The sequence below is a fragment of the Cyrtonyx montezumae genome, unplaced genomic scaffold, assembly GCF_038088225.1.
Source record: "Cyrtonyx montezumae isolate F1298 unplaced genomic scaffold, pur_monq_1.0 scaffold_2, whole genome shotgun sequence".
In the NCBI taxonomy this organism is placed as follows: Eukaryota; Metazoa; Chordata; class Aves; order Galliformes; family Odontophoridae; genus Cyrtonyx; species Cyrtonyx montezumae.
This window is the reverse complement of record NW_027071936.1, coordinates 29962326-29978207: the sequence shown is the minus strand read 5'-3', so window position 1 is coordinate 29978207 and position 15882 is coordinate 29962326. Positions and strand designations below refer to the sequence as shown.

Sequence of the window (15882 nt, the reverse complement as noted above, 5' to 3'; positions counted from 1 at the left end):
GTTTGCAAGTTCATTAAGTAGTGTATTTTTTTCTTCCTCCAGTGGGCTATAAATAATAGGTACTGCTGCAGCTTGTGCTCTGCTGTAGCTGGTTTCTGCTGATGGAAATGTTTCTGAGGTTCTTACCTGCTTGTTTTTGTCCGATCTCACCGTAGCTAATTAATACAGAACATCTGCTCCCCAGTGACTTTGATTTCTTACAGGAGTTTATTTTTTTCATTTATTTTTGCTTCCTTGGACTATTTTTGATTGTCAGTCATTGGAGTGCCTTGGATTTATACTTTTTGAGGAAATATTTGGCAGAGCAGGGAAAACAGTTGGAAAACGAATGGCAACAATACTGCAATAAAACAAGCAAAGATTTATGAAGCAGAAAAACTTTGACTCATGATGATGAAGAATCCTCTGCAGTCAGTGTATCCTGGTGGTTCTGTGAACTCCAGGCATGCAGGAGGAAGGACAGGAGGTATGCAGTGTAAGGAGAAACCAGCTCTGCTAATGGTAATGAGTTTGGCTGCTCTACCCCCCTGCCCTGGGCTGGGGGAAAGAGGAGGAGAGTGGAGGTGCAAGGTTTGGTGGAGAGCTTGTGATGCTATTCAGGAGACCTCCTGATGAGCGTTCAGTTCAAAACACTGCCATCACATCTTGTCACGCACCTTGACCCCCATCCAACAGAGCATTTCACCTCATGTTTAATTTACAGCGTGTGAATATTCTCATGAGAAGTTTCTCACGACTATGTTAAGTGGAGTTGCTCCCACAAGCTCCTGGTGTTGGGTCAGAGCTGGGGCTACCTTGATTTAGCTCTGACCTTTCTGTGGATGGCTACATCCCATGGAGTGCAGTGCAGAGGAGGCCAGGATCTGCAGGAGGAACCTTGAGGATGTAGGAGCACTTACTGGATTTGCACCTTTTTTTTATATGGGAGTTCAGACTTGGGTTACTGAAAGCAGTGCTCGGATTCCTGTGGAATTTGTAACAAATGTATTAAAGAAGCATTTTGTTTCAGTTTTTTAAAACCAAAACACTTTCTTTGAAATGCTTTTCTTTAAAAATGTCCTACTTATGAAATGGTGATGTTCTGAAATATTCATGCATGCTTTAAGTGAAGGTTTCTTGCTCATGTTGTGGTGGGATATTGATTTGGTCAAAGATGATTTTTTTTTCTCCTGCTTTAGTTGTATTTCAGTGAAATAATAAAAGTAGATTGGTATGGCTTTACAGCTTCGTGGTGTAATCCGTCAGTTCATGATATCCTGAGAGTTTTGCCAGTTCCAGAGTGATTTCTCATTAATAGGCTTTGCCATGTGGTAAATCTAATGCTTTCAAGTGGTAAGTCTGTGGTATCTGAGGAGTAAGAGGCAATAGGCTCAAAGATTATTGCAGCCCGGAAGAGTTAATTCTTTCACATTCCTGTGTGAGCCATGAATGTTCTTTTGGTAGATCCTTGGGTGCAAAAATGGCAGGAGGATGTGTGGCTGGCAAGATCAGAAGCACTCAGTGTTTTATCTTGCTGGTTGGAGATTTTTGTTTTTCATGCTGCTTTCTTTCCTCTTTTGAAACTGGAGCAGAGCAATTGAAACTGCTTCATCTGATCCTGCTCCAGTCTAGAGCTAGAGAAACCATCTAGAAAAACAGGTGGTGTTTCTAGAGAAACAGGTGGTGTGACTGAAGTCATGAGTTGGTGGCTTCAACTTCAGACCTTGTGCTGTCATGATAGACCTGCCCTGCTTTCACTTGTGCCATCTGATGCTGCAGCACAGCACTGTGTATTAGGTGGCTGCATCAGATGGGATATCCTTCTGTGTGGGCAGGTGCGTTGGCTTAGGTCAGCATTGAATGCTGTCAGCTTTGGTATTTCTTATGCTTCCTTCCAGCCATGATCCCAGTGTAGTCATGGTGAAGTTGCTAAATGCCTATTGGATGAATATGATGAGGACATCTGAATGAAAAGTCAGATCTGATCTTCCATTAGAGATTAATGAGTGAAAGGACAGCAGTAATTCACCAGCTAGAGTTCAGGGCAGAGGTTTAGTTCACTTCTGGTTTTGTTCCAACTTGATTGCTCATCCGTAGTAAGCAGTCTATCTGAGAACAAGACTGTATGCAAATTCCCTCAGCTATTATTCTGTATTAAAAAAAAAAGAAAAGGAAAAAAAGGCTGTGGTATGACTTTAGACTTAATCATCATTTATCCTACCCTGAAGGCATGGAAGTTAATGATGATATAGATCTGTGTGGTTTTGTGTTCCCCTTGACTGAGCATTAGAAATAATTAGGGCTTGTGGGATAGACGCACTGCTGGTGGAGATGAGCAAAACACATTTTTGAATCAATGTATGTGGCTCTTCCAAGTTCTCTGGCAAAGATGCAGGTGCTAAGTGTGTACTTATTGTCTCTGAGGTTTCTTGCTTGTTGAGACTCATCTAGATGATGCTGAAGAGAAAGGAAGTGGGAATAAATGAGTTCTGTTCCTTTGGAGGTTTCTAAGGTGATGGGGTAAGCAGAGTTGCTAGCAATTTTTGGAGAGACCTCTTCAGTGGGATGAGCTGTCCTGCATCCCAAGGCTTGCTGAGTATGGGTCTGAGCTATGCCCAGGGCTCCCAGGCCATACAGGAACTGACACTGATCTTCCTTAAGGACATAGCTGCAGATTTTCCTGAATTACCACCTCCTGACAACAGAGCGTTTGGTTATTAGACAGCAGTGGCCAAATGCCTGCTGCTGATTGTCACAGGTTTGATGGGGAGGAACTGCTTCTGCTGCTCCTGAGAAGATCTGTAGTTTTTTATTTTATTTTCTGTTTTCTTTTTTTTTTTAATTTTTATTTATTTATTTATTTATTTTTAATCCTGTTGTGGGTCAAACCAGAGGGACTTTTGGTTATTTTTATTCAGGTGTAGTGAAGCTTCACATGATGAGTGGTGAAAGCATCTCATTAGGATGGCAGCAGCTCTTTGGAAAAAAAAAACTTTTAGCAGAGAATTTACACACCATAGCTACATACTTTACCTGCCATTTGCCCACTCTTTTTCTCCTAGCCTGCCATTCTGCTTAAAAGCAGCTTCAGCAATCTGCAGTTTCTTAACAAAAGCCATTTCAGCAAAAAACAAACAAAAAAAAACCACTGCTGCCAGGGCTGGGAAGGAGGGGAAGGCTCATCCTGAAGGTGTGTGTGACACCATCACCCTGTGCAGGCGCTCCTGCTGCTGAGACCTTGTGGAAGCCTCTCTGGGATGGGGCTGCAGGGCTCCAGCCTGCTCTGGGGCAGGATCAGGGTGCGTTTGGGAGCTGGCCCTGGTGCAAGTTAAATAATGTGTTTCCTGGAGATGGCTGGGTGGGTGCAGGTGGGGAAAATTCAGAAGCCTTGTGTCTAGGTGGAGCTGTGGTAGTTTCTGTTTATGTAGGAATTTCTGGGATTCTGAAAGCAAAACATTTCCGTCTTTGCAGGCAATTTAGCGTAACTACTAGCTGAATACATTCCTCAGCAAATCGATACAGAGCAGTATTTTAGAAGATATACTGTGAAGGCAATTCTGTGTAGATGCCCATGGGGCACACTGTGACTGAGAAGGCCCCAGTTGTGCACAGAGCTTTTCGTGTCTCTCTCCAGAGCAGCCTAGAGCTTAATGTCACTGGTGGGTTTTGTTCTCTTGGCATGAATTTTGGGTTACTGTTCTGTGCCTGTCAAAAGGTGTATTTCATCCCTTCCTATTTATTTTTTGAATAGGATTCTAAACAGAGCAAAATAGAGGAAATGCCTCTTTTCTAACTGGAGATATAGTATTCAGCTCTGCTGGCTGATTCACTGATAGAAAAATTCCCACTGACTTGAGTTAGAGTTGAATGGATTATATTATCTTTTTATATGCTGAAAATTATTTTGAAATTGAAGTTAATAACAGCAGTTTAAAAACTGTCATTGTTAGATAGTACAATATTTATTTTCATCATGTTCTTTTTATGATCTGATGTTTGAATAAAAGCACTTTTCCTGCTTTTTGCTTAATTAGCACATCATGAAGAACTTTGTGGCATCAAACATGCCATCTAATTACATTCATTAGTAGCATCTTCAGGACAAGTTTTAATTAAGTTGTTCAATGTAGATCAATACTTGTTTTGCATCCATTGCATCTTACGACAGGAATATACTGTTCTGCACAGTTTAATTACAGTGATTGTAATAGGAGAAATTTAGGTAACCTGCCATTTTGTTGGCAGGTTTCTCTTTTTTTGAAATGGTTTACAGCTAATATACAGGACATGTTTTGAAGAATATTTTAAGATTACCTTTGTGATCTCAATGAAAATATGCAGTAGGATTAGAAGCAATTGGGTACTGATATTTGACTTCAGCTGGAGCAGGGGTAGAAGATAACCTGAAGACACATCAGAAGACAAAAGCTGGCCATTACTGGTCAGCATCTGTAAGGGTAGATGAAAGCAATGCATTTATTTTATTAGGCTGTGGCATGGAAAGCCGCCTAATTTTGATTCCTTATTATGAACATGTTTCAGTAAAATACCTCAGTTTTGTTTCCAGTGAATGTCCTCTGATTTGGTAGCATTCTGAGCTTCCAAGTGTGGTTTCTGTTTTAGAAACAATACCCAGATGAGGCAGAAAATCTCTGCTTTATGATAGCATGCTGGATTAATGATTACATACGCTGCAAATATCCAGGTAGACAAATGTTCTTTAAGTGTCTGGCACCAGAGCTGAGGACAAATTTCCCTACCTGTTTTCTTTTGTCTGTTTTTGTGTTCAGTGGACTGTGGTTGTCAGCTTTCAGTATAATATAAGGAAATATAATACAAGAAAATTTTATCACAACACAAAATTGGTACTGAAAACATTTTTCAATCTAGATCTCATCTAATCTTTTTTTTTTCTCCTAATATTCCTTAAAATTTCAAAGGAAGATGACTTCTATTTTAGTATAATGTATGTCTAGTTTTATTATTTGTGCCTCTGTGTTTATAATTTTTTTGCTTTTACATTCTTGTGCTTCTATAGATATAAGTCATTTACTCTTTAGGGAAAAATAGACGCTCTGAATTGGAACGTTGATTACAAGAACTTGATCAGTATATTTTTTGTCACAGCAATCAGGTACTCTCTAAATACTGTATTTATGATGTCCGAGGTACTCAGTTGGCAATGTTTTATTTCACTGATGGTGCATTGCAGCAGGTGTACCTGTGCTGATGTAGAAGTCTGTATGCCTTGGGTTTGCACTGGTGTACTTGTATGTGCAGAGATGGAAAATGAACCTCAGATGAGTAACAGTGTTTAGAAATTACATTCACATTCTTTCTCCAATAAATTGTTGACTTGGGGAAATTGGTTCCTTTTTAGGCTGAATGTGGGTGCAAAAACGTGTTTGGTCTATGCAGATAAATATATTGTGGAAAACAAAAATTATAGTTTGAAGAATTTTTGTGCTTTGTAAAGTAGACTCCTCTTAGATTGAGTTTCTGTATAAAAGCTTTTAATTTGGAGGCTAGTTCTTAATTTGGGAGACTTTAAGCTGTGAGAACAGCAGGTGACACTGGGAAGCTCAGCACCAAAGGATACTGTAATTTTTCCTCAGCTGAATTAAGCGTGTAGATAAAATAATTAAAAAAAATTAGGCTTTGTACGCAATATTTCAGGAAATATGAGGGGAAATATAAGCTTGAGGATAGTTTTTATCGCTCTTTAATGTACATTGTTAATTGCTTCTGACTTAACAGAGCCACTGTATTTTGGGAGGGGGAGGGGGGAAAGGCAGTCCCTTGGATATGTTATAATGAAGTTGTCAAGTCTTGGAACAACGTGCAAGGGAAAGAAAAGAATAGACTCCCGATAACTGTAACACTGTCATACTTCCATATAAAGTACTTCAAAACTTGAATCTATGACAACCAGGGTACTCTGCGCATTGTCTCTTGTTTTGTGTTTGTCTTAAAGGCTTGATTATGCTAAAGACTGTAACACCTTAGAAAAAAATGTATGTGTATCTGCTGTTTGTCTTAAACAAAATGTATGTAGTTAACTTCCTTCCTAGAAAGACTGGATCCAAAGAAATTAAAGCGAGAGTCTGGATCTTGTAGAAATTTAGAGCATGTGTAACTTCCAGTTGCCGATCTCAAAGGGTGTGAACTCACTGTTAGAGCAGTTACCGCACTGTTGTTTTATCTTACAAAAACCCAGCTTCCTTGGTTAATTATAAACAGCCTATTGGCCATAGCCATCCAAATCATGAAATATTTACTGAAGTTTATAATACATACACCTTACCAGTTGTTTTCTTACTTGCAGTGAATTTACTGGACTCACGCACAGTAATGGGGGATCTAGGATGGATAGCCTACCCAAAAAACGGGGTAAGTGTCTGTTATTGTTTGCTTTTTCACTCACAAATTATACTAATTGTTTCCATTCGGAAAGTAGACTACTGGGTTTAAAAACTCCCTGGAGTGATTTGTCTGCAATGGAAGGAAGAATACATAAAACAATGTGCTGGGACTGGAAAAATGGAGCTGTGTGGCTGGAGGATTGATTTATTTATGCACTAGATCCAGCCACAAATATTTTAATAAAAAAAGAGAAAAAAATGAGTCAATCCCCTCACCAACAAAAACATGAGATTATATAAATTTAAGTGCTGAATTCTGTTTCTTTACTTGAGAATTTAGGGAAAATGTACAACAGTTTTCTGCGGATTTTCTTTTGAAACATAGGGTTTGGAACATTACTGTAAACTTTAAATGAAGAGGGCTGTTCAGGCTCCAGATAAAATTTTGGAAACTGATTACTCTGGAACAGGAAGTGAGTTTTAAGCATCTCGAAGAGTCTATGTTCCTTCCATTAACTGTTCCGTAAGCTGAAGGAACATGGCTTCCTAATTCGATACCGGAAGCAGTTACGGAGTCCAGGTGCATTGATATTCATCAATGTGTCCACTTGGCCTGTCGGAATCGTATGAAGTAGTCACTCCTGTGAATGTTGGTCTTGGTTTGGCTGGAGCATCCTTGATGCTGTACTGTAACAGAGAGTGTTGATAGTCTTGCAAGGTGTTGAGTATTCCTGTCAATTACTAGGATACAGAAGTAATATCTGAGATAGAAATGCTGCATAGCTGTGCTCTCTGATAAAACAGCTTTCAAGAATGTGTTATTCCAGAGTTTTAGATGCTGGGTGAAATGGACTAGATAACTGCCTTTCACTCCAATTTGATTGCCATAAAAAATGGTGGTGATGTTTGTACAGCGTATCCAACCCTGTGCATAAAAACTATAGACTGAATTACAGTCTGTCTTTCCGTATTTCCGTAGTAGAAATGGCAGCCTCACTAAGACAAGTTGTGTGCTTGCAGGCCCTGGTTATGACAGAAATGTAAAAGCATGTGGGGAGCTTAGTTCATCCTGAAGCCAGTTCAAGAGGTATATCATGTTGTTGTCCAAGTTGATAGCAATATTTTTTTTTCTCCTGATTTAAAGATGAGAACTGAACTTGCTCCCCTTGCATATGTGGACATCAGAATAACTAGTTCCAGATGTGCTGGCAGTGCATTATGTTGGTGCTGTGTCAAACTACAAAGATTCTGATCTCTACTTCTTAATGTTCACTTTTTCCCCTTTGTGCATCTGTCTGTATTCTCCCTAGACTATAAAGCAGTTGTTGTATAATCTGGTGTCCTTACAGGAATGTCGGTAAAGAAATAACCAGGTCTGAAGTGTTCAGAAGATATCCAGTTCTGAGTAAATGAAAAGATAAATATTCTATGTATAAGGCTCAGTTGCTTTTTCATTTTTAGAGACCCTTCTTTATATTTACAAGCTGAGATTCCGAACAGCACCTGGATGTGCACTCATGAATGCCAAGTTAATAGTTACTGACTCAATAGGGAGATTTTTTTTTCCCTTGATTTAACTAATGCAAATAATAAATGAATCAGACAGTTGGTTTTTGAATTTCCAGAAATCTCCTGTTAATCTTCTTTGTTTTCATGGGACCATAAAAATCCACGAGCTTAGCCCAGTTGTCTCCTTTGGCATAATATGTTTTTATAAATACTGAAAAAAAGTCTTTCCAGACCTAATTCTTTAACCCTTCTATCTGTTCTCAGTCAGCTGTTCTGCAGTCATACTCTTATATGCTTGATTTATATATACATATATATATATATATATATATATATATATATATATACCTTTTGTAAATGTTTTAAGTCTTACTTCACTATTTGAATTTGCAAAGAGGTAGATAGATTAGAGATAATTTAGGCAGGCATTTTGTTTGTTTTGAGGTATTCTCATCCTAAATTTTCTCAGGACATCTAGAAATATTTGAAATACCTGCACAGTTTCCAATCAAGGAAAGGAGCAAAAATCTGACAGTATGTAACTCTATGTCTAGTAACTCAAAACTGTTTGGTAACAATTTCAATGATGATATAGTTCCAACTACAGATATATCTCCTTTTGAAGCAAACTTCAACTCCATTTTGATAATTCTCCAGTTGACTTTTATTATGAATCTTAAGAAAATTAGTGTTTTTCTTAGAACCACATCTGCTGTAAGTCGGAGATTACAGACAGCAGAGTTCCTCATGCAAAAAAGGTAAGCATTTTAGGGAGCTTTGTGGGAGTGCCCAGAATAAGTTGTAATTGCATCACAAGGGCTTAAGGGGAAAAGTTTCAAGAACTTCTACATTTATTCTAAAAAACAAAACAAACAAAAAAAAAGTTACAGAAGAAAATAGTGGGGTAAGAGGTCTAGTTGTATGAAAAGAACTTGCTTCTGGCAGGTCCTTTATGGTAAGTGTCATATTCTACGTTTCTGTTGCAGATGTATACCATGGTAGTTTTTACGTATTAAACATGTAAGTCTTGCCTTCCATGCTTGAAGGGGATCAAGCTACACTCATTTAGCCTGCTGCTCACCTCATTTTTGCTGAACACAATGGAAAAATGCACTCTACCTTGGGAAATGAAAATAATGGTAGGGGAAGGAGACTGACTGGCCAATCTGGAGACAAATTAGGCTTAGAGCTACTACTGTTTCATAGCATAATTCCAAATAAAGCACCTCAGCTGCTTTAGTCCCTGCATAATCAGAACTTGGTTTACTGCAAAATAGCATACACCAGGCAATCTTCAGAATAGTAGGCTTTAGGGGAAAGGAGGGAAGCACTTCAGGGCTGTCTCTGTAGAGCTTTGTCTAGCTAGGTGCTTATTTGGTACAGGATTTGGTGGTGTCTGATATTCTTTCATCCTTGCTGGGTTTCATTTTGCCTGTGGTTATGGAAGGCAAGAAATATCTCTGTGTAAGTATGTATGTATATACATGTGTATATACGTTTACACAGGTGTAGTTGTGTAGCAGAAGTGCTAAGTCACAACTTGAAGCAGTGATGGAGCACCTGGTGGGAAGGCACGGCCAACCCAGGGGAGCTCAGGTGCATGCAGTGTACCTGAGTGACCAGAAGGGATAAAGCCAGGGTCCAGTCCTTCCCAGACCTCACTGAAGGGTTGGCAGTGGAGGCAAGGGTGGAGATTCCTGCATACCTGAGGCATTTTGGAGGTAAGCAGCTTCTTTCCTTTATTTCTGTGCCAACAGCTGTTACATTTGAGCAGACCCTCACTTGCTGCAGCCTAGGCTCTTGCTGCTCTACTGTCATTGGTGTGCTCTCCATTGCATTACAGTTTGTATATTTATGTATGTGGAGCATTGAGAAACCAGCAGAAATGAATGTAGTGTGGCCAAAGTGTGAAGGACTAGATGTTGTACAGAAGATGCTTTTTTCTCCTTTTTTGCTCAAAAGAATTAATGAGTCCCAGTAGCGTGGATTTCTTGCTACCCCAGGAGGATTTCCCTGGCAATGCAGAATTTGGCAACTTGCAGCAGTCATATGTGGCTCTTAAACCAGTGGTTCTATTTGTTGGAGCATGAGCAAAGCCCTCATGAGGTCTGCATGGTGATGGAGTTCAGAAAGGGGACCTTCTCCTTGCCTGATCAGTGTGGAAATGCTGTTCCTTTATTGTAGCTCATAAGTTGGGAACATATCATGTTACTACATGCCAGGGGGTTGATTCCCACTTTGCTCTGCAGTCTAAGTTTACCTTAATCTGAAGAAGGTTGTTGGAATTACTAGAAGTGATGTCAGAAATACCACAAGTGTCTGGCTCCCTCTTTGTTAAAATATATGCTTCTGTAGCAGGCATCTGGAGCCTCTTTCTGCTTCTAGAGTAGCTCTTGGAGTACTGTGGAGAATTACCAAAACGGAGTGTATCAGGAATTCGTGTGTATTATATGGGGCTGTGATGCTGACCTACTTTGACCTACAGAAACTGCCTGTACTTAGCCTGTGCTAAGTATACTTTTTTTTCTTTTTTTAATCAAATAGAGTCTCTAAGTAGCAGGAGCAACAGGAATTACTGTGAGAAACAGTTGGGTCAGATCAGACAGTATTGGTAGTCTGTATTGCTGCCTTTCCTCCTTTGACTTAGCAGGAGGCCCTGCAGGATGCATTTTGGCTCTCTGCAAAGCTGTAGATGGGGTAGAGGCTACAAAGCTCCAGGTAAATCTGTGTTGTTCAGCCTTAGTCTGACCATGTAAAAGCACAGCTACTTTAACAGAAACCATGTAATTGCAAAAGTTACAGATTAAAATCAATGTTTCTTAGATGGCTTGATATGTTCACCAATTCTGTCTGATTGTTTCAGTGGCTACAATAGTGCTGATTTTCTTGCTTTAGACCCTTCCTGCCTTCAGGATTTATTTTTAAAAGTTACTTTTTTCATATTGTCTCCAAATTGGAGCACACCTGCTTTACTTATGCGTCTCCCACCTCCCACTGATTTCCTTGAGCTTCCTGTAGCTCAGAACAGGAAGGCCTCTGTGGTCCTTGGAGCATTGGCTATGTGCTGTGGCTCATTGCACAGCTCCCTGTTCTGAGTTTTTTTAGGCTCAGACAGGAAAATAAACATGCACTAAGGAATCTTGTCCTGTGGAGACATTAGAGGATGCTGGGATCACTCATAATTATTTATTCACTGAAGAAAATGAGAGTAATAGCTGCAAGAGGGAAAGCAGTTGCCCTGCTTTTGGTGGTCAATAAGGCCAAATACTGAAAACAGAGGGAGTAAATTCAGCCATGCTGATTCTGTGAGTTGCTTGTCATTCACGTAGGATTTCAGTAGGCTTTATTTTATTATTATATTTAATTTGGAGGGGGTGGTGAGCAGCATTTCTGGCTCATTCTTTTGAGGACAGGTACCCTAGGGTGCCTCTTTGAAGTTAAAAATAATGGCGGTTTAGATTACTCAGCATGGTTTGTGAATACATTCATGTTTTTCTCTGTCGATCTCAGTTCAGATAAAGATTTTATACAGGAATCCTGGATTGGAAGCAGTGTTTGCCCTCGGGGTTAGAAATAAAATAAAGGGGAGGGATAGGGGGAATGAGAGTAGGAGGAGGATTCTTGGCACCATTGAGCTGTGTCATGTAGCTATGATTACAACTGGCATTTTCAGGGCAGTACTTTTTGGCAGCTCATGTTCTCTTTTTGCAAATGCTGCTGCTCGGCTGTGACCAGTGCAGAAGAGGAAGCAGAGGGATACATACTGTGGCAAGAATACATTTCTTACTGCAGCAGGGAGCATGCTGGAGGTGAAAGTAATACCTGAGGAGGTGAAAATAATATATTAATGATTCCAGAAAGAAATGACATTTGGCTCTTTATTTGCGCATACATTTGCCCGCATAGATGTTAGAAAGAAACATAGTCCACATCTGCAAATTATTTGAAGCGAGCTCAGTAATCAAAAACAAAGCTGTGCTGAACATTTTTCATTATATACAAGATAAACTATTTTTACATGAAGAATTTCTGGGATGATATTGGGAGATACAGTACATGGGAGGGCACTGTTCTCTGCTAAGATTCCTTGTGATAAAATATAAAATCTGTCTATCTATATGTCTTACCATCTGTCCTCTTTGAACATTCCCCCTGTGTTTATTACGTTCTTATACAGTCATCTCATATCCTGTGGTGATCTTTTCTTCCTCTTTTAATATATCAGTGTGATAGATGCATGTTTGCGCTGTACATCATAATTATAACAAAAGAACTTGAGCTTTGAGTTGGAAAAGGCAGCAAGTTAATAATGCAGAACCCTTGTAATAATAGAACTAAATTATGTTTGAGGTCATGTTTCAAACACTGAAAGCTCCCAATGGTGCTAGAGTTGAAGGGGAAAGCAGACCCTGGGAGCTGAGTTCAGCCAGGTGACTGCTCATAAAATCTGTGGGTTTGCCTGTTGTGTAAGTAGCACTGCCAGTGCTTCTAAAGCTGAATAATGTTTAACAGAGCTTGAGTATACCATTTAAAATCTAAAAGCTGCTCTGGTTTACTAGGAAAAAACACAGGAGACTAATGTTGAATGGAAAACCTTATGGGGGTGGGTGCAGTAGTGAGTGTTGGACTGGTTCGTAACAGTCTTGAGGGATGCAGAGAAGAAGGGAATATGCTGTTGCTCAGGTTTGCAGTACGTAGGACAAGAAAAGGATAGCTAAGATGATACAAGTGAAATTTAGTGGAGAGTACTTTGTCCTGTTCCAGCTTTGAGGCAGATAAGGCATTTCCTTCCCAGGAGGTCTTTGATAGCAGATCAGACTGCTGTCTGTTACTTTGCATGAGCAGTGTTCATCCCTTCTGGAGGAACAGACAGGTGATCTGTTTTGACCTCTTCCAGCTCGACATACAAATGATGGTGGATTGAAAGCATGTGTCTGGAGTGAGATCTCTGTTTTTCTGATTATTATTTTTTTCTTCTTGCTCTGCTTATCAAGCACCTTTACTCATCCAATACCCTGAATTTAAGACCAGCTTTTCTAATGTCTGCAAAGTATTGCTGATGGTATGCAAATTCTTTTTGATTAGAGTAACTCACGCTGTAGAACAGCTTTCATTGATCCACCTTGCTGTTCTATGCATGTCTTTCCCATGTCTTCTTTTCTATCTGAAGTTAAATCTTCTCCATTTGTGCATGCTCTTAATTCTCTGTCTTGGACTCTTGTCTACCTGCTGTTTGGTTTATATGCTGTTGACATGAATCAAGCCTTTACTGGATAGCAGCATCTGGCAAGGCCATAGGTCTTATTAAAAAAGATCAAAATGCCTGGAATAATCTGAAATACTGTAAAAATAAATTAATACTGGCAAGATTAAGAATAAAGCAAATCTTTATCTCTTTTAGAGCTGTATTACTAGAATTACACACTACACTCTTGGTCTTGAAAATCCACCACAGAAGAATTGAAGGCTAATCCTTCAGTATATCTTTTTGTAAATATAGTTGTCAGCATTAGGTTCTTCCACGCAGGCTCACTGGGCAAACAGTAATCTCTTTTCATGCTAAAAAGTCTTTTTTTCTCCAGTGTCTAAGAATTACGTTGGAGGATAAAAGAGCTTTGAAGAGCTTTATCTTCTAAAACCATTGTTTTTTTTCTGTTATGTTTGCACCGGTTCCAGAAATATTGGTATCCGTACAGTTAGGAACCATATAATTAAAATGTATAAACATAGTGACATCATGAAAAATCTGAAATATTGCAGAATAAAGTATTATCATTATAGTATGCATGTGCCACGGCCCAGGGTTTATAAAATATGCATTAGGATTTTATAGTTTATGTTGATGGATTTGTACTACGTTACTTATGCTACTTACTACTTCATATCCTTATATATATATAAAAAATCACTGGAGTACTTACAGTATAATCACATAATCCATTTATATGACTGAAAATGTGTTGGCCTTGGTCTTGCCCCCTTTGACGGCATATATTTTTATTCGGATTAATAGCTTTTTTGGATAAATAAATTCAAGGCTGCAGTCTTGTGTTTGATTTATTCAGTGTTCTTTTTATAATAAAGACAATTGGTTTTCTTTTCACAGTACTTATTCAGGGAAGCCAGATCTGAAAGCATGAAAGAGTATGAGTATTAACTTCAAGGGAAAAACAAACAAGCAAACATAGTAAGTTTTAGTCTAGAAGGTGAATATTTTAAAATGTAGCATGCCTGTAAATTGTATGATTTTTTTCTTTAATTTAAAAAAGCAGCTTCTGCTTTTACACACTATTTTGTATGTGGTTGCCTTGTGTATTGGACAGCAAAATTTGACAGTTAAAAAGTTAGGAAGTCCTTTTGAAAACTCATTAGTTACCTTGCAGCCAATATGGAAAGCTTTTGACTGACTTCTGTGTAAGTGCAAACTCCTGTTATGTGCCTATACAGGAAATAGTTCAGCAGACAAACGTCTAAGGCTGCTCAAGCAGACCTCAATTTATTTTCAAGCTCTTTAATGGGAATGATCAGAATTCTCAGAGGTGGAAAATGACAGCTGTCCTGAGTCCTGCTTGCTAATCCCTGTGGCAGAATTGGGGTGTGTTTTCAGTTACTGAAGTGTATGCAGGCACACACAAAATGGGAGAGTGGGGACTGGGATTTTAGGCAGATAAAGAAAAAGGTGATATTTTAGTTAGAATCTTTTTACCTCATAATATTTTGGTTTCCTACAGTTGTAATTTATCTTAAATGTTTTGATAGTGGGGGAAGAAACATGCTAAGCTCTATTATTTAGTGTTCTTCAATAAAGCAGTCAGTATTCATGAGGTCTGTCAGTTTTGATGTTGACAGTACTGTGGCAAAACAGATGTGAGATTAAATACCAGGATGCACGTGGATGTAAATACATACGTCCATGGATTATGTCCTAGTTCTTCTCTAAAGAAAACTGGTAAATTTCTAACCACCTTTTAGGCTCTTCTCAACACAAATGATGAAATGCTGTTAAAGGGAATGTGGGTGACACCCAGCTATCAGTCATCTCTGTTTTACCCCTTTGATGTTGTGCACTGCCTCACTGACATGATCGATTGCCTGCATCCCACAGACTGAATAGTGAGTATAAAAGAATTGCAGAACATGATCAGATTCTCGAGTTCGTTTCACTGCTGCTTCGCCTGCCTTGTCAGAGGATTTGGAGAAAAAAAAAAATCCTTGTTGTCCTATGAGGCATTGTGAGCATTTAGGGGAGAGAACAGTTATTTTTCCTGTGCATAACAGGAAACTAACATTGCTTATTTACTTTATCACTGAAATCACATCAGTGATGTAGTAACGGTTTAGAGATGGGAGTGAGACTTGCATAATACCAGGCACCATTATTACCTGACCAGACATACCTCTGGACACTGTCCAGGAATTGTAAGAAACAATCTAGGAACAAGTTTCCAGCTAGCTGCAGGCAGGACCAGGCCTCCAGCGTTCATAGGAAGCCCGGCCCTGCACAAGAGTAGAGACAGATACTCTCCATTGTTTCAGTGCCCCAGTGCAGGGCCACTGCACAGGACACCTTTGAGGCAGCATTGATGAGGAGCAGAGATTACTCATGGTTTTCTAAATACTAAATATATCAGATTAGGCTTAAAATGGCCCAGTGTAGCTCTGGATTTACCTTCTGATGCTTTTCAAGAAGTGAAATGGTAATATATACCTGGTTCGTGCCAAAATGTTCTGAAGAGCATTTAACTTGCACTTTCTTGCTTATTTATCTTCTACGTTGACTATTCTAGCAAATGCCAGGCCACTGCTTTGATTATATTGAGTTCTGATTTAATAAAATGACTGGTAGAGAAAATCAAATTGTTCTTTGTATTATGAGGAGAGCTGTTTAATTTGTAAGAGAAACTATCCATTTTTAAAGCTAGCTTCACTTCAGGGGAGTGCATCTTATTGACTTTTGGGGTAAATGAACTACCTATGTGTTGAAACATAGCAAATAGTGTCCTGTAGATTTGTTACTGAGTTGAAGAAGCTT

At 39.1% G+C, this 15882-nt stretch overlaps 1 protein-coding gene across 5 annotated transcripts in view; it reads left to right on the top strand.

Annotated features, from left to right (window-relative positions):
- The window catches only part of EPHA5 (EPH receptor A5), a 195964-nt gene that overhangs the window by 8174 nt on the left and 171908 nt on the right, over window positions 1–15882 (top strand). For all 5 annotated transcript variants that reach the window (XM_065736765.1, XM_065736764.1, XM_065736763.1 and 2 more), the window contains exon 2: window positions 6305–6369. In XM_065736765.1, the coding sequence (XP_065592837.1) occupies window positions 6305–6369 (65 nt within the window). The remainder of the gene's footprint in view (window positions 1–6304; window positions 6370–15882) is intronic.